The sequence below is a fragment of the Anarhichas minor genome, unplaced genomic scaffold (assembly GCF_050575085.1).
Source record: "Anarhichas minor isolate MPS153535 unplaced genomic scaffold, ASM5057508v1 ptg000054l, whole genome shotgun sequence".
In the NCBI taxonomy this organism is placed as follows: domain Eukaryota; kingdom Metazoa; phylum Chordata; class Actinopteri; order Perciformes; family Anarhichadidae; genus Anarhichas; species Anarhichas minor.
Genome location: NW_027466500.1, coordinates 1,859,710 through 1,881,777, shown reverse-complemented (window position 1 = coordinate 1,881,777; position 22,068 = coordinate 1,859,710). Strand labels below are relative to the sequence as shown.

Here is a 22,068-nt window from a genome sequence, read left to right as displayed (position 1 = left end):
AGCTAGCAGGAGACAGTGACAAAAAGAGAAGACAGAAAGCAAGGATAAACTAGCTTAACAAGCATTTGTCTCCTCTTGCAGTTGACAGTCCAGCCAAAAATCAGGCACTTCCTGCCATAATTTTGGTTGGCAGTTCTGCCATTCTGCTCATACTTTAGACAGACTGCCAAAGCCTAGCAGGAGACACGCCACAACTTGACCATATGTCACCGATCATGTGTGTTTGTGTCTGTCAGACGTTTCTACAAGAGCAGTAACTTTTTTCTTTTTTTCCTCTATTTATTGGTAACACCAAATAAATAAGTAAGTTCTGGCTCGTTGAGTGATTTCAAAGACTTTGCAGAGCTCAGATAAAAAGCCGCACATTCACTCACAACGTCAAAGACTAGACCGGACAGGAATGGGAGAAGATGGGTGAGCATTAGATCTTCATACATTACATACAGAACATTGTTAATGGTCTGAGATGGAGCTGAGGGCACAAGCCAGATGAATTCATTGCAGTACATGTGTTGATGTGCGTTTGTGTGGATACCTTGGCGGCAGCGTGTGGGGAAGCTCCCTGATCCAGCAGCAGCAGTGCCACTCTCTGATTATCGTAGTGAGCGGCTACATGCAGTGGAGTTAGCCCACTCTAAAACACCCACACACGCACACGCACACACACACACACACACACACACACACAGACCCATGCAACACATCACCAGGTTAGAAGTTGAACACACACAAGCACAAACACGCCTATAAGTAAAATGAAAGCACCAAACCAACAGAATGTAAAGACATGAAGGGAGATGGACATCAAACTGATGAAAGATAGTTAGTGCAGCAGACAGTTTAGAGGAACAACTTCATGCTGTAATCTGGAAGCAGCAGCTAGAGGAAGCACTAAGCCTCTCCTCTCTTTAAAGACATCTCACCTTTCCAGCAGCATCAGGCGGAGCTCTCTTCTGTAGGAGGAGACTGGCCACCTCCATCTTGCCGTACTTTGCTGCCACATGCAGGGGACTGAACCCTTTCTGCTGAACACAGAATGAAATACATCAACAAAATGAAAGACAGTGGAAAGACGGAGAGGATGGAGAGGAGGAGCAGAGACGGAGGTATAAACAGGAAGTGAATATTTACTTTGTTTTGGGTCAGCCTTTGCTGGCCTGGGTGAAGCTCTTCTTCATAACAACATAGTTTCTCACATAGTTGTAAATAGCTCATCTGGATGGTTAAGTTCAGTGTCCACTTTGACTTAAAAACTTAGGAAATAAAGGTTTTGTACCCGAAACATGTCTGCCGACATGAACTCACTGCAACAAATAATTAGTCTGTTCTCAAACTGATAGAATGTAGCGTTTAACAACCAATTAAAAACACACTGTTTCATCCTAAAAGGAATATGTATTTTAGCTACAATGTTTTTGCATGAAGGTTTTTCCTTTGGATGAAATTAGACCCCTGATATTATCCTTCAAAGGCATTGTTGACCTGCAATATTTGTTGCTATGATCTATAAATGATTGTTATCTGTGCATTACTAAGTTAGTTTTAACAATAAGGTATGTGATACCGTGAGAAACTAAGGCAAAGGCCCCTATTTCCTTGTGTATACCAGATCTATAAATGTCTGTTGAATAATGTGATCATGTTAATCCTGGCTTCCTTCCTGTGTGTGCGTGAAGATATTTTAAGACATTAGGTCATATTTTCCTGAGCAATGTGACTCCCACAGATTCCCATTCCACGCTCTGAAACACATGACCTCATTTGTGTGATTGGTTAATATTCTTACAGCTCATACGGTAAAGGGTCATAGAGAAGACTAGTTTTAAATGTTTTCAAATGTGGGCACTTTAACGATAAATTTGTTTCATAAGCATCACAAATGGGTCAATTCGTGGTTTCCATCCACACAACCCCTCTGTTCCAAGGTTCGTGTCACGAACAACTGTCGAACAGCTGATACAAGTGAAGTCCCAAAAGATGTGTGTGTGTGTGTTAGAGAACGCTGGCACCATGGGGTTTAACGTTCATTAATCTGTTCCACTGACGGAGGTCACCTTCAAAGACAGCCCACAGCAACATACAATCACACACATGCACAAACCAATTCCACGAAGTCTACTCTAAATCTCTTTTTGACCTTGATCCGTGCAATTAGTCACATGTTAAACCAGCACCACCAAAAACTGACATCATCCGTCCATGTTGGGCTGCACCTATATGCACTTAAGCACTTACATTAGTGCTGTCTTACATTAGTGGGTCAACACTAATACTGCCACTGACCTGAATGTGAGCACTAAAAAATTCAAGTGACTCCTCTATGTGACAGAACTTAACATGTTTGAGCCTTGTATATACGCTGCTTATTTGTCTCTATGAACGCTTTTGTTGTGACAGAATATTTCAGCAGCAACAAACTCTGACTGATGAACATAATTAGATGAGCATCATGGAGACTATTGGAAACTGGTGCCCACTAGTGGAGAGACACGGCACTGAAATAATGAAGCTGATCTGTTCTGTGATGCTTGGTTCTTCAGATGTGTGTGTGTGTGTGGAAGAAATCGAGACATCCAACTCCATGACGTTATGACGACCCTCCATCGGACCCACCTTAGTCGAGGAGGAGAGCGAGGCTCCGTTCTCCAGCAACATCACAGCAACGTCTTGGTGTCCTTCGCGGGCAGCCAGGTGAAGGGGGGTGTAGCCTGAGGTGGTGGCGGCGTTGGCAGAGGCGCCGCACTGCAGCAGCTGTTGGACAATGTCGACCTTCCCCAGCCGACTGGAGATGTGCAACGCTGTCTGGTCGTCCTGCGGAGAAGAAGAAAGTGACATTTGGCCCAGTATTTTATCCTTGTTTTGTTTCATTTTGTTTCTCTCCCCGACACAGTGATCGATAACGAGGCTCAGTGTTCTCACCTTGGACTTGGTCTCCACCTTGGCTCCGTTCTTGAGCAGGTATCGGACCACGTCTGCCTGACCTGCCCTGGCTGCCATGTGGAGAGATGTCTCTCCTCGCTGGAAGAAACACGGAAAACGGTTTTCAGTGGGAGCTTTTCACATGCGATGATGTGGGACTTAACAGAAACATGTACTTTTAACATGTAACAGTGCATTATAAATTCATCCACTCACTACATTGGTCGTGTTAGGTGAGGCTCCGTGGTGTGTCAGTGCATGGACAATGTTCTCATGGCCCATGAAGGCTGCCACATGGATGGGCGTTAGGCCAGACTGTAGGCAAAACAAGTCCAAACAAAGACAAGCTCTATTAAAGCAAGTCACAATGTATAAAATAGTGCAGCTTAGAATAGTTAATAGTTTGAAGAAACCACTTCACAGGTAGAGTCAAGCAGAAAATAGTGCTCAGTACCTCAGTGACAGCCTGGATAGAGGCTCCATGTTTAAGCAACAGCTCCATCACTTTTACTCTGTTCTTCTTGCAGGCGATGTGAAGCGGAGTGAAACCGTTCTGCACACGGAAAGACAGAAAAAAGGCTTGGTGTGAAGCTCACACTCACACAAGGGATGATCTCTCCACAGTCACAAGATATCTATGACTGACTGCTTTTATTTGCTAGAAAGTAAATGGGTGGTAAAGAGAATGTTAGTTGCAAACCACAAAGGTGACAAAGAAACCTTTTCTCTCTTAATTATTCTACTTCTTCTCAAATTATGAATGAATGCCTTCTTGAATTTGAAATTAATTATTTTTTAGAAAACGTTGTACCCCTTAGTGTCTCATTCTCCTTTCAAACCATCACGTACAGTAAGTGCAGCAGTAAAGCCTGATGGCTGGCTCATTCTGCTATAACACAAAACGGCATAATGCAATTGTAAAATAGCATTCAAATATTTATTTTTCTCATTTCCTGTATCAATTGAATTCATTATTCTTCATGAAAGATAATTCGGTTTTTTTTTGCCAAGCAAAACATTTTGTAGGACACACTGAATGTTTAGTAGTTTTAATAGACCCCTGAATCCCTACCAGAGCCTTGGCGTTCGGGTTGGCCTTCTTGTCCACGATGAGCTTGGCCACCTTGTAGTGACCACAGTGGGCGGCAACGTGCAGCGCCGTCAGGTAATCGTTGGTGACGTCGTCCACCGGCACGTCGTGCTGGAGCAGTAGCTGGACGCAGTTGAGGTGGTCCCCCTGAGTGGCCATGTGGAGCGGTGATAGCCCGTTCTATAGTGGGGGGGGGGGAGAGAGGTAAAGACAGAGAGGAGGGGGAGAGAAAGAGAGAGGCAGACAGAGAAAGAGACAAACAGAGAGACAGCGACAAACACACACGCAGACGGACACATAGACAAATGGACAGACAGACACAGTAAGTTAGGACGTGGCCAAGCGCTGCACAGACAGACTGTGAAGGAAGTTGTTGAGAAGGTTACAGAAGCATTGTTATAACGAGGCCATTACAACAATGTCTATTTTGTTACACTGGTCGTCCTGCGCGGTCAAACTGTGGGGCTACGCAGAGGAGGCAGGCTGTTCTGGAGAGGTCGCACAGACCTTATGGAGACAATACGACAACACTACAGCAACAACAAGAGACCTGCTATCTGATTGGTTAGATGTCAAATAGCTCTGTGTGCTGAGGAAAGCTAGTTTATACAAACATCTGTATTACATAGTTATTAGCGATGTGTACCCTGTTTCAAGTGAAGTGTGATCTATTCTGTTTTATAACAGTCAGAGAAAAACAAACATGTGACATGAATTTGTTCCCTTTCCTATTCTGAGCTAAGCAGCGCCTCCTAAATTGATCGTCCCAGTAGCTACCTTGGTCTTGGAGAGGAAAGGAGCTCCTCGGTCTAGTAGAATCTCTACCACTTGCTCGTGCCCGCTCCTCGCCCCACAGTGAAGAGGTGTCAGACCATCCTGGAAGAGAAGAAAGACAGCGCAAGTGTTAATAAATCACAGAAGAGTAAAAAAAATCAGCCTCATGGGCTCCTGAATGTCTTTGAGCTTTCTGAGGAGAATTGATCTCACCTTGGTCTTTGCATCAATTTTGGACCCTCTGTCCAGCAACAACTTGACCATGTTGCTGTTGCCCCTTTTTGAAGCCACATGAAGCGGTGTGATGTCATTCTAAACAACAAAGAGGAGACAGATGTTATGATTAAATTAAATGTAATGGTTTATTATCTGCACAAAATCATGCACTGGCATTTAAAAGTCTACAATTAAATTGAATGTATTCATTAGATATATAACATGTAATCTTTTATTTTAAGTTGTAATATAAACCCTACGCTCTGCTTATTAAGGGCACATAGGCTTTTATTATAAAGCCAACAGCTGTAAAACAGCGTGATTGTTTAATTTATCTCCACTGCTGTAGAATGACTCTTTAGACCTGAACCTGTAATCAGTGTCAAAAAGCAGCACAAACACAAACACTCCTTCACACACTAGCTCATATAATTACGGGCCACTGTTGACTCTGCTTAGCTAATGTCGAATAATGTGGAAACAAAACACATTTTTAACGGCACCCTTTCTTGCATTACAATGTAAATAGCACAGTAAATAAAAAGTAGTCCTACTCTGCCTATTATAAAAAGCTTAATTATTTAAGCAAGAGTGAAGCACATATTATGAACACAGTGTGTAACTTTGAGAATGCACACACAGCAAGGTGCAGACGTGAGTGAGCACCTCAAAGTCCATCAAAATCAAAACACTTTGCACACCCTGTCATTTTTTATCCACAAAAAATCTGTCTGATCGTGTGACTCGTAGATCACCATAGACAGTAAGTATACAAAACAGCTTTACCATCATCTCCATTTTTTTATACAAAGCGGCAAATTCTGTACCTAATTTTTCAACAACACATCATACTCAAATCCCTTCCATGTCTTTATATTCATGAATATCTTGAACTCATTTTAAAGTCAATCTCAGGTGGATTTGCCATCCTTTAACAAAATTTCCAGAATCCAAATTTTATCCAGAATAATCTACCTTATCATTTAACCCTCTCGGGCAACATAAGATACCAAACAGCTGCCCTCTGAAGGAGCATTGAGGGACTGCTCAATAATAAACTAAACCACTGTTCCACATCTGTTCAGGATCACTGTGTTCAGTGCAGCCTATCTCCACCTTCACACCTGTTTACCTTTTATGCTGGTTGTACCCCTCCCAAACAGCAGAGGGCAGAATAAACTCACCCGAGCCATGAAGTCCACAGCAGCTCCTCTGTTCAGCAGAAGCGTGGCCACGTTGATGTTGCCATAGTGAGCCGCGATGTGGAGGGGGGTGAAACCACTCTGGAGGATCGGAGAAAGGCGAACAACACACACGTGCAAACAGACAGGCACACACATTACGTTACAAACTATGAAACCACCACACATGTGCTGTACAGACCTGGAGCTTTACAGCAGCCTACACAGGCCTACTGTTGACAGAGGAGGACATACACTGCTATACACTGTTACACTAACACCTGGCTTTCCCCACAGTGGCAGAGAAAGTCGTTTAATCGAAGCATCGAACATGGAGCCAATGGTATACTGGCAACGAGAGGGGTTTAGATTCAGTATACCATATGGGCTTCTATGCGCTTTCATGATCACACTGGGCAAAGTCAAGTAAAACTACATAGGCTCATGTGTTAAATACAACTCCAGTTATTTACCGGTAATCTAGATCATCTCGTTTATAACATCCTGATACTTTTATAGTGTAAAAGATTGTCCTGCAGATGAACCTAATGTCCATTCGTTACCATCTTATATGAAGGTAATTTCCCCCGGCAAAACCCCTGGCTTAGTGGGCAACAGCTGTGAAAGCAACAGAAGGACACTGGAAACAATCTGTCCAATAAGTAAATGAATCTCACATTAAGCTATCCAATCATTGGCATCCCAATTTCAAATAACCAATAATCCCGAGGAGAGCAGGTGTCTCAGACATGTGTATCCACTCTGCTGATATCTGGTGTCTTAGAAACCCTGACCCAAAAACACTACGACTTTAAATAATCTCAAAATATATTCTTACACTCAAGAAAATCCTATTAAAAAAGTAAGTTAACCAAAAATGTAAATGAACCACAAAAACCCATCTTTTTATAGTCAGTCGTTGACTTTTTTCCATCTTCCATCAGAGTACTATGTAAATATTTTCACCACGATGCAGGAGCCTCAGATCACAAAGCCATTTTCTGGATGAATCACATCAGATAACTTTCCAGTCTGCCAAAGCCAGACACAATGCCAACCAAAACAGGCACACACAGAGGGTGGGCACCTGACTTTGGTGTGACGAAGGGGGCCTTGTTACCATACAAGCAGTGTTGAGGTAGCTTGTTGCTTTGGTCCCATGCAAAATGCTTTAGATGCAAAGGTTGAGGATTAGATTCGACGATCTAAAATCAATAGAGCGTAGTAAACTAGTTAGACTCACTGTCTGTTGCTAGAAGGCTGGGTTCCTTTACGCCTTAATGGGGGTTTGGGTTATGTACAAACCGCTGCTTTTCAATGAATGATAACCAATTTTCATGCCAACACTGGTTATCATGTTAATCGGTTTCATGGAAGGACTGTGTCAGGACACATTGGGACAACATTTTGTCAACAGTCACAATGAATTTGGGAAAAATAACAGCCGAAGCTTTGGACACCATGAAACCATTAGAATCAGCTTGATACCCAAGCCTCCAGCCTCAGGACTTACTGAATCAGTATTTGTAAAACATGCGCTTTTACTCTGACTTTCTCAATGACTAGAGGTATCCACTACATGAATGAATAGATGGAGAGGGAGATGAGACTGAGGGGACGACGACAAAGGGCTGCAGAAACACTACTGCATCAAGTCAGGGGCACTGAAGTGTTTGTTTGGTTTTTCAGAGTTTTTCATGAGCTGCAATGGAGAGACTACGTAATGTACAGAGTAGAGGTGTACCTCTGTTGTTCTATTCACCATCATCTACAGAGTCAGCCAAGGAGAGGAGAGAATGGGCAGTTAGTGAGCAAAAGAACAGAAAAGGTCCTCCACTGACATGAAGTGGAGGAGCACAGAGAGGGGAGAAGGAGATCAGTACAAAACAATTGATGGCAAAGAAGTACTGATGTTATCTATGATTTGAAATTTGAGAAAGACATTCTCAAACCAGAATCCTTTTCCAGCACGATCATGAAGTACATTCACAAATTCCTGTTTCTGTCATCTGAAACTTTGTAAATACATTGACTGTTATTCTGATCAATAATGTGATTTAATGAATACAAACAAAGAAATGTACTTCTGCATCTCTCCCCTTTCTGCCAAAAAGATATTCAAAAGCAAATTTAACCAAGAACGAAGAAGAGAAAAAGGCAGCAAGGAAATAAAAACTGGCTTCGTAAACCAAAGATTTAAACAACAATTAAACAATCAAATAATCAGAGATAAAAAAAAAAGAAAAAAAAGAAACAATCAACTGAAGATCCACCACCTGGCTGCATCAGCGTCGTCACTCACCTTGGACTCAACATCTGCGTTGTGGTCGTTCTGCAGGAGCAGGGCCGCGGCCTTGGTGTCATCCTTGCGGGCAGCGATGTGCAGGGCAGGTAGGCGTACCTTGCCCTTTGTATCGTTCTCCAGCAGCAAGGAGACCACCTGGTCATGGCCCTGCTGGAGGGCCACCGCCAGAGGAGTGAAGCCATCCTGCGTGTGAGGAGAGAGAGAGAGGAGTCACTGGGGCTGGAGGGGCGCCGCAATGCATTACCGGTGACGGGGCTGATATGAGATGGTTAGTGTGACTGCATGGACGGACTGAATTATCATTTTGCTGCAGGCAGAGAGGACAGCAAAGCAAGACCCCTGAGTCCTATAGACATTTAAAAGGTTATTAATGGTCCAATGAACTCCAGCACGTTATCTTTTGTTTTAGAAGATCTTCTTTGTAGTGTACAAATGGTACTTTAGTCTGAGAACTACATAGAACTTAATTTTTGTTGCGCAAAAATGTCAAGAAAAAGCTAAAGTGATGGGAAACATGAGCGCAACGGTAAAATGTTTCCTAATTCTCCATCAAATCAAACTGCAAACATTTTGTATTTGTGTAATAATCCAGAGATTACTTTATGATTGTACCTGGAGGTTACATTTTCTATATTTATGTTGCCACAATCAAATATCTTCTCTCTGAGGAAAAAGAATCATCTGGAAACTCAAGATAGAAAGTTTAACCTTTAGACAGTCTGATCTTCCTGGAACATGTAGGATAGTAAATCATAACATAATAGCCCATTTGTCAAATAGATGTAGAGATTACTGTACACTTTCTGTGTATTCTCAAGCCTTCTCACCATATAGGACACTGATGTAAGTTACATAATGAGATGCTGGGGTGGAAAAGGCTCACATCTATCTCCTACACACATTACTCTCATGATGCATAATTCAGCTGGAGGCTCCCTGCCACAGCAGTGCGTTTCTACACACTTCAATGTGTGTGTGTGTGTGTGCAGTAAGTATTTGTGTACGTGTAGGTGTGCCTGAATATATATATCATGTTTACGTGTGCAGATTGGTGTGTGTGCACATGTGCAAACATATTCTATGTGCATACATGTCCTGAAGAGCATCCCGTGTTCAACCATGTAGCCCGTAGATGTAAGCTAGTGGACTGTAGACGGGCTTGGGTATTCCATTAGCCCCAACAGCTATTTGTCTGCATGTGCTTGTGTGCGTGTGTGTATGTGTGTGTGTGTGTGTGTGTACGTGTGGGGACTGGTAAGTATGTGTGTGTACGGGTTCCACAGGCTGAGCAACGTAAATCAGAGCAGTAACAGCAGCAGCAGCCGTGGAGGAGAGGCAGCGAGCGGAGCGGACCTCATCTGTGACCCACTCAAGGTCACTCTGCCTCCACCACCATACACTACCAATCAATGACGCTCTGCCTAGTCCCTCATGAGGAGATGAGGAGGGAGGGAGGGAGGAGGGGAAGAGGAGAAGGAGCAGGCAGAGGAGGATGGTGGAAAGACAGTGAGGTAGACAGAGTGGGAATGTGAGACAGAAAGGACACCGAGACAAAGGAAGAGTGGAAACAGACGGAGACAAAGGCAGATGCAGAGTGAGTGGGGTCGGGATCATAAAAGGAGGAAGGGGAGGAAAGAGAGGAGATGAAGGTGGTTAGTACAACAGATGTAAAGACCACACATGACCGAGGCAGAGAAAATGCATGGAGACTTACTGTAACGGTATAGAGAAGTGGACACTGGACTGGCACACGTACACACACGATAACAAACACACACACATACACACAAGTGGGTGTACAGTACCTCAGTGGCCATACTCTGGCTAGCGCTGTGCTCCAGAAGGAACCGTACCACCTCCAGGTGATTCTCCTGGGCGGCCATGTACAGAGGAGTGAAGCCATTCTGGACACAACATAGACCAGAACACACATACATGTTTACATACAGGCTTAGATCATAGTTTGCTGCCACTCAAAGAGATAAATGTGTCCTTTCTGGTTGATCTTTTCTTTGTGACATTACACTGAAAGCAATGCAAAATGTCCCAATATGCCTTAGATGAGGACACTTGTAATATCAAATTAAATGTAATTAAAAATGATACAAACCCAGACACAAAACAAAATGTTCAGGTAAAGTCTGAAAGATTTTTGCGTTGCTGTTACATCTCTATTGGGTTTGATCAGAGCAGAGAGAAAGAAGGTGCTTGTAATCTTTCTTCTCACCTTGATCTGATAGTTTAATTTAAAATGCCAGGACATCAGTTTCCTGGAGAGGCAGAGGCCTAGTTGGCGTGATGCCAGATTGTGTCAGCGAGGATCTTTCCACTGAGTGATTCCCCTCAGTGTCATTGACTTCACGATGCCATATCACACAAACAAATGTGTGAATTGTAATTACACTTAAGTTGTTTCAGGTCCTAAATGTAGACCAACGGGACCTCACTGTCATTTTGACATTGTTGTGTGTGTGTGTGTGTGTTGAGTGTGTCCCACCTGTGATTGTGAGTTGACATTGGCTCCATTTGTGACTAGCTCTTTGACGACTTCCGTTTGGCCAGCCAGCGAAGCTATGTGCAGAGCAGTGTTTCCTTTCTGGATAGCATGGAACAGCCAAAGGAATGCGTGTTAAGCTCTGCCCCACCTGTCCAATCGTATTGCTTGTGTGTGTGTGTGTGTGTATGTGTGTCTGTATATATCCATGTCAGTCTCCATGTGCACCAGTGAATCCCCCCTACGCCAATCACACTTTTGTACTGCTGTCATTCCAGCTCTGGCATCCCCATACCTGCTCTGCCAACAATGTGTCACTTCCGATGCTCCGCGTCCCACACATAAACGAGCTCCCCTTGAGCCTCGGCCATAAATAAAACTACAGGAGGCGTTCTATGAACCGGTACGGATCCTTGTGAAGGCAGATTCGACCCCCAGCCTTTCTCCTGGCCGCGTGATACTGGGGCTCTGTTATTCGACAAGTGCTGTTACCCAATAGTGATCATCTGTCACATGTACTGTATACTGTAGCAAGTCAGATAGTTGGGCAAATTAATAAAGAGACTGAGAGGCTGGTTGGTATATAATGTAGCTGAAGACAAGAGTGTGTGTGCTATACTGAGTCTAAAGGCTTTTCTGGAATACAAAACAGTAAAAGCAATTGTTCGATTAGCTTATGATCTGAACTATAAATTTAAATTGTGTTACTATGTTATGTTTGAGTTCACTGATTATGTTTTATTATAGCTGCTTGATCTAGATTTGTTCCCACAGCATCTTTACTGTTGTGTATATTCTTTGGAAAATGGTAATTATCTGAGCCTTTGATAGCAAATATGATTATAAAATGTAAATGCCTCTACACGTTGGACACAATGTCATCATCTTAAGTGTAAAAAATGCAATATAATGCAATAACTTGCAACTTGATCACAGACAGTTTGCTCAGAGATTCAGGTTTGTTATGCTAGTAGCAGCTAATGTAGCCTTGAGCCGTTAGCCTTAAGCAGAGATTAGGAGCGGGCTACAGAGATCACTTCTTTCTAACTCACACACCCCCAATTTTTCTCATTTTTTCTCATTTTCAAACTTGTAGTATTCGGCAAAAACTGATGCTGCCTCAAGTGACAGACATTTATAACATTTTCAGTCCAGTAAAACACACAAACTACAGCCCCAGAAATTGTAAATAAAGTTAAGTCAGCATCTCTCTGACAGTCTCAACATTGTAAGCTTCTCAAGAATAGCATTTGTTATTGAGGTGCCAAGGGGCTAATGAACCGAGGACACGGCCTATTGTTTTACTCTCCCGCAACAAGAGCAGCACAACATAAGAGGGGCGGACACACAATTAACTTTAGCATTAAACACCCACAGAGCCTAAATGCTAAAACACTTTGTGTTCCTAAATCTAGGTATCCTAGATAGCACTGCCTTCCTAATTATCTCCATCGGCCGTATAAAATAGAAACTGATAGGCGTTGGGGTGCAGGCAGTGGATTCCCAAGATCTCAAACTAATCCCTCAGCATCCTCAGGGTCACAACAGAGAGAAGCTTTAATTGGGGAGATTTTCTCCTTGATCTTGAATATTTCATTGTGTCCTCTGCTTATGTCTCACTAGGCACGTGGCCTGTGGCAGAGAGGCTGAACCAGACGACTAAATGGGAGTGAACGCCTTCTGGGCTCAAATCTGAATAATGTTTTGAGTGACTCTCTATCTCAACTCCTTTTGGCATTGGAGTAAAGATGCTTCAAAGGAAGAGACCCTCTCCTGATGAATAATACTGTATTACAGTACATCAAATACAACACTTCTGCTGTTCTTTATTACATGTATTTAATAAATTCCACTGTGGAAATTATACTGAACTCACAATGCTTCATTCTTATTTTCCACAGGGTTCATTAATTATTGATCCAAAATTAAACTCTAAACGAAGGCTGCACACTTATGCTGCAAGCCATTGTCAACCTACGATATGAAAAAGTCGGAATTCCACATTGAATTACCTTTTTTCATCATTTTCTACTGTGTGTAGTGTTTTATGGGGCGTTTGTGCCGTGAAATGTGTGCCGTAACAACGTTGTAATTGCCATTTCCATTCAGTTGATTTGTGCTTCTTTGCCAGCATGCAGTAGTAGTAGTTTAATCCTCCTGTCTATTACAACAGGGTTCCTGTGGATCCTTGAAATGTCTTAAATTGGATTTACAGAAGTATTTCTCCCCAGGATTCTCTAGTTTTTAATTTAAAGATGGTTGCTTTATACACTTCTTCTCTCTGTTGTGGAAATTGCTGTAGGTCCTCTGCAGATGCTGAGACTCTTTCATAGAAACATCAGTTTGCTGCGGGCGTCCATGTTTTCCTGAACAGATGCACTGAGACGCATTTAGATTGTAAGTGGGTAATACCTACACGGAATTATTGACTTCCGACTTGCAATGGATTGCAGTATCACAGTAGTAGCACTGTAGCAAAGTGCAGCCATGTTTTGTCTCTGGATCCAAATATAGCCCTCCGTAACATCAACTGAGCTGCGATCGGTGATGGGGTGGGCCTTACCTTTGTGGCTGAATCCACATCTGCTTCCAGCTTCAGCAGCTCAGCAACAACCTCGACATGCCCCTCTTTAGAGGCTAGATGGAGAGCGTTCAGACCATTCTGAGAAAGGAACACATTTAGTGCAGTCTGTGTAGCTCTTGCACAAGGATATACTATGATAACGGTAAAAAGGATAAAATATTTCATCTAGAGGGTGAAACTGCTTGTTCAGTTGAGCCCTTGAGCCCTCAATTCAAAAATTTGGCTGATGCATGGTGATAGCATGTTTATGTGTGCAGAAAAGAATAACTTAAGATTGTTCGATACCCCAAGGAGGACAGACACTCGCAAGAACATTTTAGTTTCATTTAAGTGTCTGAGAAAACATACCTGATTGCAAATGTTAATCTCAACCCCAGACTTGAGGTAGTCGAGGACCTTTTCTAGGTTTCCTGCCCGGGCGGCTCGCAGGTAACTGGCATTGCTGTCAGACTGGAGAGGAGAAAGCAAAGAAACAGAGAAAAAGAGAAAGGATGTGAGTACCTAAAGTCAGACTTCAGCCATGGACATAGCGGTATTAAACTGTTAATTATTAGGCATACAAGAGAACAAAAGCACATACAAATGCCAAAAATGTACTGTACCAGGTAGAACTCTGTCATAATTTCTCAGGCATCTTCAAAACATCTTAACAGGGGAAAAAACAGAGCCAATATCCATACACACAGCAGGTCCATTGTCCCGTTAAAACCAACGTAGTAAAGTCCACTGGTTGTCTCAAATTAAGACCACGCTGAAACATCTCAAAAAGTAAATCCATGAAAAAGCGAACAGAGCGACAGCACATCTTCCCAACAATTCCCATCATCCAGCGTCATCCATCAGATCCCACCGAGCTGTTATTTCAGCTCTGTTAAAACCAAATGTCTCCGATTCCCAAAGGTAGGAAGTTCAGCGACCGGGTGGTCCCTAGTGCTGCCACAGAGACCTCCTCTCTTTCACAGAGATCTCTCTCTGAATCCACCAGTAAAGTAGTGGTATGTGTATGTCGCTGTGCTACCAGAAGCAGAGCATTCTCTATTCTGCTTGACTGTCCTTTATTTCAATACAGAAATAGGGCTTTGCACACCAACAAAAAATGATGAGGCAAGCATGTTTTTGCCCCTATAACAAATGTGGTGTGTGTGTGTTTGTGTGTGAGAGAGAGAGAGAGAAGGAGAAAGGGAGGGGGGGGATGATAAGAGTAGACAAGGAGATGTAGAAAGCTAAAAAGAGAGAAGACGACGAGAGAGGTTGTGTTTCTCTTCTGTATTCATGTTAGCTCCTGGGACATTTGGTTTGACATTAAGTGACACACAGCAAACTCTGCACATTTTGTCTTCCTTCTTCTTCGCAGCAGTCTTGCAAGAGCATTTTGTAAAACTCAGCACTTGAGCTGCTGAGAGAACGGGGGAGAGAAGCTGTGATACGCTGCTTCATAATAGAGGCTCAAAAACCAAATTCCCCTGAATTATCAAAAGACCCAGACCTGCTAAATTTAGCCTTGCGTCCGGTGACACTTAGGATAAACTCAGCAGGGACGAGCTGTACGAGCGGTTATCCAACATTGTACTCTCTCCCTCCGCCGTGCTTTTCCAGAAATAACTCTGACGAACACAGAGGGATCTGACCCAAAGCCAAAGTGTGAGTGAACAAGACATCCAGCATCAGATTGTTCCACTGATAAGCCGTAAACAACTGTGAGAGGAAAATATTTGTGTCTATGTGTGCTCATGCATGAACAAAATAATGGCAGATGAAGCAGCGGTAACTGGAAGTCATTTCCTGATTATAAGAAACCATTAAGCTAAAGCTGATATCAGACCACATCACGGAATGTCTTCTTCCTTTATCCAAACCGCCAACCCCCCCGAGAGAGAACTGTTTGACCGCACTGAAGCACTTAAGATCTTTCTGTTCTTTCTTTCTGTTCTGTTCTTCTGGCCTGAACCATCGTGATCACTAGATTGTGTTGTGTTTCTGTTATCCTGGATGTCAACCACAAGAAAAGACCGAAACAGCAAACTACTTGTGTGTCATGCCCAACTTCAAATCATTATTATCATCGACAACTACTCAGTTATTTACACAATCAAACATAATGTCAGTCAAACATGACATGTAATCCTGTAGTCTTGTATTCTTCTTTCAATCGTTCAATGCAGATATTTTATGGAAGGCCATGAACTGAGACCAGACTAGAAACATACACTCTCACTTTAGAAACAGATACAATACATCTGTAAAAATATGGACGTCTAAAAGCATTTTTAAATTGTACATGTTTTTTCATAGGTTGCCATTTTGCAATAGTCTTTCAAATAGCACTCAGTTCTCTTTGCTTCTTCTTCTGCATCTGCCCAAGCTTAAGTGCCAACAGATTAAAGTAGTCTTCATCCATAAGTCACTATTCATTGCTCTCGTCAGTTTATCCCTTAATGCCCGCAGTGAAAACCAGGGACCAACATGTCCAACCCTCCATCCATATCCCAGCTGTGTCCAAAATGAGGGATCTTGAAGTCTTTGTGAATGAAGCATTACGCAGGACGGGGCAAGAGATTAGTAAAAGAAATATATCATTAAGCCTCCACAGATCAGAGGTTCAAAGAAAATGGGGCCATTAAAGACTAGGTTAAGCCTGAAGGAAAGCATTAATCTAATGTTAGATAGAAGAGAGGATGAGAGAGAGAGAGAGAGAGAGAGAGAGAGAGAGAGAGAGAGAGAGAGGAATCTGTCTCACAAGTGATAACTAGAAAAGCTGAGAATTTAGCATTCTCAATTACAGTCTTACATAGTCAAAAAAGCATCTAATTTCCGTGTGAATCTCTGTAAAAATGACAATTAACCATCTCAGTTCTAATTAAAAATGCCCTCTGGTCACTGACTGGTGTCTGCACATTCTCTTTAACAGGGAGAGGAAACACAACAGTGACGCCTTAGTATTAATATAGTGTTGAAGGGACGTAATATGTAGGTTTGATGGGATTACTACACATCTATTCAGTATTAGGAGTCGGACTTTTCGATCAAAATCCTTAAAGCTGAATAACCCATTAAAGCTTAATCTGTAAAATCCTGTAATATAGCCCGACCTATATGTGTGAGGCACATACCAACATCCATAACTGGCAGTTTAAAAAAAATTTAAAAAAAGATTGTTACGGCGATGTTCACTATGTGGAATATTTGGGGATGAAAAAAAACGTCATGCACTCTGGTGAACTATGTTATAATGACACTGTTCATAAGGACCTCTGGACTGCAATATCTTGTTACTTATTGTCCCACATAGTACTCTGATACTAATATATCCGCAACAATATTGGCCAATATATTTGCCTTCAATGATGAAACAATTCTACATTTTTAACGGTCCGAGCACTGGAAACCATCTTCCACCATTGTAACACAAATGTTGGACAAAAAATATGCCGTTAAGATGCACCTTAAACACTTCTACCACATCAATGGTGGCCAATTAATGAGAGATCTTTTTTTCCAGCTTGGGGAAAGCCTCAAGTTTGTATGCACTCACTAAAGATAGAGTGCATACACAAAAAACAACAACACACTTAATTATTGAGTGCCGTTGATGAACGCTACTGTCCCACAATGACTGACTTAGACAAAAGAAATGGAGGAGCTATTTGCAGCTACAAAACATTAGAATATAAGTATCACAACGTAGGACATACTGTATCATTTCCTTTTAGGATAAATTACTAGAGTATATAGATTTCATGTAACTGCATAATACAGTACAACACATAGTAAAATAATAATAATACAAGTAGTATATAGTATGACACAGTATCTGTCATGATCTCCAATAGAAGCTGGGCAGTCAGGTTTTTGGGTTGTTCACATCGTTCCTTCATTCTAGGAATAGAGATTTATGACATTTTGAAGCTGCAGAGCATTTGTATTCATTTCTGCTGAATCTGTACTATGTGCTTCCTCTCCTCATGACATCAAGACAGTGATCGTCTAGATGAATGGAGGATATTTAGATGTATAAAGACTGATATCCCCGGGCCGCCAGACTGCGATGATGTCAGTTTGGCACTCGAGCGTGTAACAAAACAGAAACTGAATACACGTATAAGAAGGAATGCATATCAACACAAATCAATCTGCACACGCTTTAGAACAGTGTCCACTAAAAACAAATGCAAGAAAAAAATATGTACACACAGACACAGACAACACGGTGAATGTTGATATCACGGCTGCAGGCTGTGTGTAAACTGAGCGAGCTTAGAGGTGGGGAGACAGACGAGCAGCGGCTGTATTGTTTCACTCCTATCCCCTTCTCTGCTGCAACGCAAAACACACAAAGCCAGGGGGGCATCCAGTGGCAGGCCACAACACCCACCAGTGCCAAAGGACATCACCCCACCAACCTCCACATCTATTTCTCTGAAACTGTCAAACTTCTCAAATCCCCTGTGCTGCCTCGTACCTCATCCTGATTTCTCTGTTTCTCTCAAGGCTAAATATGGAAACGCTATTGATTAATTAATGCCTCCATTTAACTGTCACCAGAAAATCATTAGTAAGGCTTTAGGAGGTATGGACGCAAAGCATGTTGTTGGCAACACAATGAATGGTAATCTATAACGGGAGATTTTAGAGCCTCCTCTGATTCTAAATGTACGCGATGTCCTATGTTCAGTGCATCAACATCTGCCTCGCAGCTCTCCCGACTGTAAATATCATATGCTGTCACTCTAAAACATCCCTATACTGTAGTAATGTTGCTTATGGAAAGCACCACACATTTCACGAGCACCACAAAGAGGAAACACGTGGTCTAATGTGTCATAACTGCTGATGGCCACTAGGAGAAATGATTGTGAGAGACAGAGAGTGAGTGAGTAAATGACTGAAGCCGCGGTCATTCCTTAAAGCACTACAAACAAGCCTTACATCTCACACCACATGCTTTTATTCCATTGTAAAGAAATATATTTGGGAAATACATTATTTTGCTGTCTTGCTGAGAGTTATATGAGAAGATTGATACCAGTCTCATGTTTATACATTGAATATGAAGCTGGACCCAGGAGACTGTTAGCTTAGCTTAGCATAAAGACTGGAAACAGCTAGCCTGTCTCTGTCTAAAAGTACAATAAAAATCCTGACGAATTAACACATTAGAGTTTATCTTGTTTGTTAAATGTCTGAGAAAGCAAATAAACGCATTCTCCAAAATGTCAAACTGTTCATTAAAGAGAAAAAGTATCCATCTTGCTAAATACTTTACACAGTCCTCTATATACCACATGCAATTAGGCAATTAACCTTCTAGACTCCCTGACGTGTGCTGACAGAACCTCCTGCATGTTATTACCCTGCAGACAAACACACACTTTACGTCTGACAGCAGCAGATTACTTTTACACACCCAAACACCCAACCAGTCATGATGAATCACAACACCAACCCCTGAGACAGTCAGTAACCTCTATTACATTGTTTTCAAGATAATACCAAACCACAACACAAATCTAAGCTATCAGAATAAAAAAAATATATATACAATTTAAATCCAAATGTTAGCATTACTCACTTGTGTTAGGAAGACAACACCCTCCTCAACAGCCATGTTCACTCTCCCTCTTTCTGTCCCTCCTCTGTACGAAGAGGAGTGAAACCTGAGCTAAGAGTGGCCAAGCAGCCAACCAGTCATCTATTCAGTCAGTCGGTCCTTATCTTAAACCTCTCATGGGAAAAAGAGCAAGGTGCCATTGGCTCAGGTAAAACAAAAAAAATCAAAGCACACCAACAAATGTGAGTGCTGGACGTTCGCGGATACAACAGTTCCTTCCGCTGTCGGTGCCCTGTACATGATGAAGAGGGATGGTGGGAGGAACGAAGTGAGTAGAGGTGGAGGGGCGGGGGGGGGAGAAGAGGATGTCGGGAGGAGAGGGGGGTCTATCTAACTCCTCAGTGGTGACTAAACAAAGCGCTGAGCGTCTCGCTGTCTTTCACGCTGCAGAAAGGACACGCCACAAATCCCATCTGCTGCCTCCCTGTCCTCCTTCTATCTGTATCTTTTTGTTTGTTAAATATGTCAACAAGGGTAAATCCCTGCAGCCTCGCAGAAGCTGGCCCCTGCCCTACAAAGCACCTTCGAGTGTGTGTGTGTGTGGGGGGGACTTACCATAGTAGCTGAGGCTTCTCCCTCCCTCTCTGCCTCCTTCCTTTTCTTCCTCACCTTCATCTACTCTGAAGGGGGGGGGGGGGGGGTGTCAGCGTGATCTTGATATCCAAGGTTGGGGAGGTGAGCAGGGAGAGAGGCCAAACTGAAAATAGCAGCTGAAACAAATACTTTAGCTAAAATGACTCGGCTGTGATATGTCAACACGCTACCCCCCCCACACTCTTCTCTCTCGTTATCCCACCCACTCTCCCTCTTTCCCTCCCACTCATTCCCTCTGGTTCACTCTCCCTTCCTCCCTCCGACTCCACCAGCGGCTCTTTATTGTCATCCTGCTTATCAGCTTTTCCCCCCCCAACAAAGACCAGCGTGATGCGTATGTGTGTGTGTGTGTGTGTGTGTGTGTGTCTGTGTGTGTTGTGAGTGTATGTACAGGCTGGGCTTGCTCTACCTGGTTGCATGACATCAACCACAGGGATCTCAGTGATTCTATGTGTGTCTGCTAAAGCGGCTTTACGAATTCACTAACAGCAGAGAACAACAACAATAACACCAGACGCTATTTTGGGGCGAGTGGGCCGGTGGGGGGCGCCCCCGAACAGTCAATGGGGACACTTTAACAGAGGATTAGGGGCTTTTCCTCTGGTATTAGGGACACCCTCTGTCCTCTCACCCCTCAGCAAACACGCCCCACTGCAGTCGGAGAGCTGTGGATAAAAAGCTCACCCCCACTGATTTCTCCTCACAAATCCTGCTCCAACACGGGAAGATCGCAGCCAAGTACTCACTGCTCTCCTGGAAAATGTACATGAAGAGCTTGAATCTGATTGCTATCTGTGATCTAAGACAGTTAAGCAGCTAAAAGAAACATGCAGCGTAACTACCGTGTCCATGTTATATGTTTGATCTTGGGTTTTTACACCTGTGGGGGTGGTAAGTGATCCGATTATCTTATCTTACCACCCACAGCTGTATCCCTCACCTTTTTACCTTTAGGGAAGCAAAACTGTTTAGATCAACCCCTCAACTAGACTCAATGTTGATTAGACCGTTGGGGGTCAGGACCCCCCAAAGAGGTCACAAGATAAATCTGAGAGGTCATGAGATGATTAAACGGGTAGCCTGGCTCTGTCCAAAGGTAACAAAATCCCCTATACCAGCATCACTAAAGCTCGCTAATTAACAGGTTATATTTCATATTTTCAATCTGTACAAAGTGTAAAACAAAATGGCCGGTTATGTGCCGGATTATAAGGTGCAATGATGGCAAGTCGAAGATTCAACCGCTTACCTGGCAACCTCGTTTTCATAGTTCTGTTTTTGTATGGCTGTCGGCCATTCATGGTATAAATCTTCTCGTCTTAATCTCAGCAAGAAAGGGACTAAATGCATTTCCCTAAATGTCGAACTATCCCTTAATGCTTTGCGCGATTTGCCCTTCTCGGATGGTTTAATTTGAACAATTTCTGAGTATGTATTGGGTTAAAGTCATGGAAAAGTCACAACTTTGTGAAGCAGAATATGTTTTTTTGATTCTTTGCTAGCTATTTCCCCCTGTTTGCAGTCTTTATGCTAAGCTAATTTAACCGGCTGCTGGCTTGTAGCTTGGTATTTACCATACAGACATGAGAGTGATGTCAACCGTTTCATCTAACTGCCTGCAAAAAATAAAATACCTATGCATAGAAAAAGAGTTAGGCTATAAACTAAAACACTTAAGAAAAGATCATGATCGTGTTTTCTAAAATAGAAACATAAAAACATAATTCCTACTCGGCTAAAGAGATACTTTTGTCAGAGGAAAAGCTGCACTCAACAGATGTGTGAAGAAATGATGTGATTAACTTCCGGCACATGGAAAATCCCTGGGACACACCGCTATGTGGTATTTTGATAATAAACGATCATCAGTATCACACCCATAACCACTATTTATAGCGGGAATGCTGTTGTTGTGGCAGCGCTGCCTGTAACATCATACACGCAAACGTACAGAACAGACGGTCACATGCAGCCAGCCCTCCCCTCAGCCGCTGCCTTCACACTCTGTCACTATTCCAGAGGAATGGCACCACTGCATTGTGGGTATTTTCCGGCGCTATCAACTTTCAGGCCAGAGATAAAGAGCGTTGGAGGCAGCCGGCGAGGGTCAGAGACACTCAGAAGGAGGGAGAGACGGAGAGCGGTGTACGTGAGAGCTGACAGAGGGAGTGACAGATGCTCTGGACCAGAAGAGGCGAGTTGAACATGTGATTGGTGGATCACAGGCGCCTTCACGCTTACTCCTTCCTTGGAAGCGACAGGGTTACCATGGCTACCGGGGGAGGGTTACAACAGAGGAGGAA

General features: G+C 42.9%; 1 protein-coding gene across 1 annotated transcript in view; it reads right to left on the bottom strand.

Moving 5' to 3' along the window:
- The window catches only part of ank3a (ankyrin 3a), an 86,511-nt gene that overhangs the window by 42,427 nt on the left and 22,016 nt on the right, over positions 1 to 22,068 (bottom strand). Inside the window, exons 2-16 of the mRNA XM_076075821.1 lie at positions 13,912 to 14,013; positions 13,543 to 13,641; positions 10,983 to 11,081; positions 10,291 to 10,389; positions 8,483 to 8,668; positions 6,184 to 6,282; positions 4,997 to 5,095; positions 4,787 to 4,885; positions 3,992 to 4,189; positions 3,374 to 3,472; positions 3,136 to 3,234; positions 2,920 to 3,018; positions 2,614 to 2,811; positions 924 to 1,022; positions 536 to 634 (exon numbers count right to left, since the gene is read on the bottom strand). Of these exons, the coding sequence (XP_075931936.1) occupies positions 536 to 634; positions 924 to 1,022; positions 2,614 to 2,811; positions 2,920 to 3,018; positions 3,136 to 3,234; positions 3,374 to 3,472; positions 3,992 to 4,189; positions 4,787 to 4,885; positions 4,997 to 5,095; positions 6,184 to 6,282; positions 8,483 to 8,668; positions 10,291 to 10,389; positions 10,983 to 11,081; positions 13,543 to 13,641; positions 13,912 to 14,013 (1,773 nt within the window). The remainder of the gene's footprint in view (positions 1 to 535; positions 635 to 923; positions 1,023 to 2,613; positions 2,812 to 2,919; positions 3,019 to 3,135; positions 3,235 to 3,373; positions 3,473 to 3,991; positions 4,190 to 4,786; positions 4,886 to 4,996; positions 5,096 to 6,183; positions 6,283 to 8,482; positions 8,669 to 10,290; positions 10,390 to 10,982; positions 11,082 to 13,542; positions 13,642 to 13,911; positions 14,014 to 22,068) is intronic.